Source organism: Limulus polyphemus, unplaced genomic scaffold (assembly GCF_000517525.1).
Source record: "Limulus polyphemus unplaced genomic scaffold, Limulus_polyphemus-2.1.2 Scaffold4194, whole genome shotgun sequence".
Lineage (NCBI taxonomy): Eukaryota > Metazoa > Arthropoda > Merostomata > Xiphosura > Limulidae > Limulus > Limulus polyphemus.
The window spans coordinates 88819-92028 of record NW_013669804.1 but is presented as its reverse complement, the minus strand read 5'-3'; the positions used below and the strand labels follow the sequence as shown (position 1 = coordinate 92028).

Here is a 3210-nt window from a genome sequence, read left to right as displayed (position 1 = left end):
TCTCCACAAACAAGCCCCCCAGTGGCACATCAGTATGTCTGCGGACTTACAACGCTAGAATCCGGGTTTCGATACCCGTAGGGGGCAGAGTCCAGATAGCCCATTGTGTAGCTTTGTGCCTAATTACAAACAAACAAAAAAAAAACAAATCCATCAACAAAGTACGTTAAATGTCGTCAATGTGAGATTATTCTAAGGAGTTTCAATGATTATATTTAGTGACCGTGTTCTACAGTTTTACTTTTATTAATTTTAACAGAATTCTTTCCTATAAAAACGACGAGGTTTCTATAATTAAACATTGGAATTAAGAGAAACCAGACAGTTTTTACGCTTGTTCGTTGTGGATTTTTTTTTTTTTCATATTTGAAGTGTGATTTGTCCGTGGAATGAGTGAGATCATCAATCCTCTGAAAATCGTTTCAAAATACTGTTAAGGTTAAGGCGTGAAGTGTATCGTGTTTTGGGTTTCTTCTGTGCAAGTTAAGGCATTCTTCCACTAGGCATCAATAGTTGTTAATTCCATTTATTTGGTATATATAATGGATCTTATTTAAACAAGGATTGGCTATAGCCGGATGTTAGAAATTAACTTTCAATCTAAAGATTTTGTGTTCCTAAATATCATAAGTAGAATAAAAAAAAGGTATTGAAATATCCTTGTAATGAAATGTTGTGTGCTTTTCTTATTGAAGTCTGATTCATCTGTTATTATAATTCGCAATTTTGGGCATTTTCACGACCGTACAAAACGTATGCTGGGGGGAGGGCGTAGAAGATCGTAAAAGGATGTTATTCCACTCGCTTTCACTAAATAACTTGAAATAGCAGTACCTTCAGCAGATTTTCTGGACTGAAACACCTCTTTCCTGTACCGTATTTATAATGACTAATGACCGATAATGTCTCTGTAAACAAATCGCCATTTTTATGTGTACTCTTTCAAAGTGGGACATCAAAAACCGTACGTTTTGTACGCTCGTGAAAATGGGGAAAATTGTGAACAACCACTAACTAATACAAATACGTAATAAATATAGCAAGTGTTCATCACGGTTGCAGACAAACAGTCATATATATATATGTACAAACTGATATTTATATGATAAGGATACAATGCTTCTGTAGTGAAATAAAACTTATAAATACTTTGAAAAAGTTACAGCTTTAACTACATATCAACTAAAGCAAATTAGTACAAAAACCGTTTCCAATGCTTCGGGGGGCTTTTGTCACCATCTCTGAGAAAACAGTGCAAGATTCATTCAAAATACTGGTATACATTTAGAGAATAATACAACTACTACTTCTTGGAGAATCTTCATCTCGGAGCTTTTTAAATAATTCATCAACAAAATTTATCCGATCTTTAATTTGTTTTGGATTTAATTCATTTCTAGCATCACTAAATACGTATTTCTCGATCAAGTAAGTGTCCCATTCTGTGCGAGGCGGTGCATGAGAGCGATCGGTGTGAGTTTTCAATCCTTGTCCTAGCAATTCTTCGATGATTCTCTCGTAATTGTAACCGTCGTGACGTATGTCGTGCTCGGTGAAGTCCGCGCCAAGAGTTTCTTCTGACAGTGGCATCCGGATTGGGAGGAAAATATTTATAACCTGGAAACGAGAATAACGACTAGAGATACGTAACCAAATGAAGAAGAAGAAGCGGAATTTATCTGATTTCCAGGATAACATTGTCATGCTTAAAATATAGAAAACACCAAAAAACTACTGGTTTTATATGTCGAACAGACGTGGCTAACGTAGCTGTAAAGCCTCGTAGAAAATAAAACGAAAAGAATTTGTGAAAATTTGCATTATCTTTATGATTGTTTGTGCCTTGGCACAAAGTTACATAATAGGCTATCTGCGCCCTGCCCATCGTAGGGAGAATATAACCCCGGATTTTAGCGTTGTAAGTTCATAAATTTACTGACGATCCACCCGGAGACATTTTTATTTATATATATATATTTAAACTTTTTGTTCTTCTGTTCCAAAAGTGACTTCAATGGGATATATTTCAAAATTTTGGTTTCATTGTGTTTTTTTTAGTAGTAGAATAAAGCACGACGATATGTTATCAGTACTCCAGTGGGTCAGCGGTCAATTTCTGGACCTACAACGTTAAAATCCAGGGTTCGATTATCCACTGTGGACAGAACATAAATAGTCCATTGCATAACTTTGGCTAAGAAATAAAACTTTCATCAGCTTGTTTTACCTTAAGTATAGTGTAAGTGGTGAGAGCACTCCATAATCCAATCACAACGCATGTTAAAGTTTGCACACCAAAGATATAAAACCCTCCTCCTTTAAAAACCCCCTTATAACCCTTTGTCAAGTTTAACAAGGGGTCGTCATCCACAAGGAGTCCTACAGCGAGCATCCCCCAGAGACCTCCAATTCCATGGACGGCCACTGCTCCAACTGGGTCGTCCACCTTGACTTTGTCCAGTAAAGGCTGGAACTCAATCACCAAAAACGCTCCCAAGGCTCCAACAAGAATGGCCTCCCAAGGATGGTAGAAAGCTGATCCAGCTGTTGGAAGAAGTTTACCAATGAGACACGGTGTTTCGAAATTGTCAGTTACACACATTGTCCCTTTGTATAAGAAATGTTGTATTGTAAGGACGTACGAAAATGTGCTCGTTGTTCTTTTCATATATTACCTACACACAAAAATGTCATGGTCGTTGTTCGTTTCATATATCACCTACACACAAAAATGTCATGGTCGTTGTTCTTTTCATATATTACCTACACACGAAAATGTCATGGTCGTTGTTTTTTTCATATATTACTTATCTTACACAGTACTATTGTTAACAATAAGAATATTTTAGTACGTTTATTGTTACAAAATCTATAACATGATGCTTACATAAAGATGTACATATTTAAGAGATAAGTGCTTCTTTTCACAGCTCTTCAAATGATTATTATTAAATAGCAGTCATCACATAATAAGAAGAGCACATCATCATCATCATCCTACGTAAGAAAGTTTCATAGATGTGTCTACATTCTTTCTGACTGGTCGTGACGTAAAGGTAAATTACTGAGATTTTTATTATATACAGTACAGGTCTAAAGCCCCTCTGACAAATCTCAGTAATTTACCTTTACGTCACGACTGCTGTACTGTATATAATAGTCTAAAGTCCCTCTGACAAATCTCAGTAATTTACCTTTACGTCACGACCG

The 3210-nt window shown here is 36.1% G+C and overlaps 1 protein-coding gene across 1 annotated transcript in view; it reads right to left on the bottom strand.

The window, feature by feature from the left end:
* Positions 1–1413: 1413 nt before the first annotated feature.
* The window catches only part of LOC106470745 (putative ammonium transporter 3), a gene marked incomplete at its 3' end in the record, with an annotated part of 13740 nt that continues 11943 nt past the window's right edge, over positions 1414–3210 (bottom strand). The window contains exons 6-7 of the mRNA XM_013931311.1: positions 2228–2544; positions 1414–1617 (exon numbers count right to left, since the gene is read on the bottom strand). Of these exons, the coding sequence (XP_013786765.1) occupies positions 1414–1617; positions 2228–2544 (521 nt within the window). The remainder of the gene's footprint in view (positions 1618–2227; positions 2545–3210) is intronic.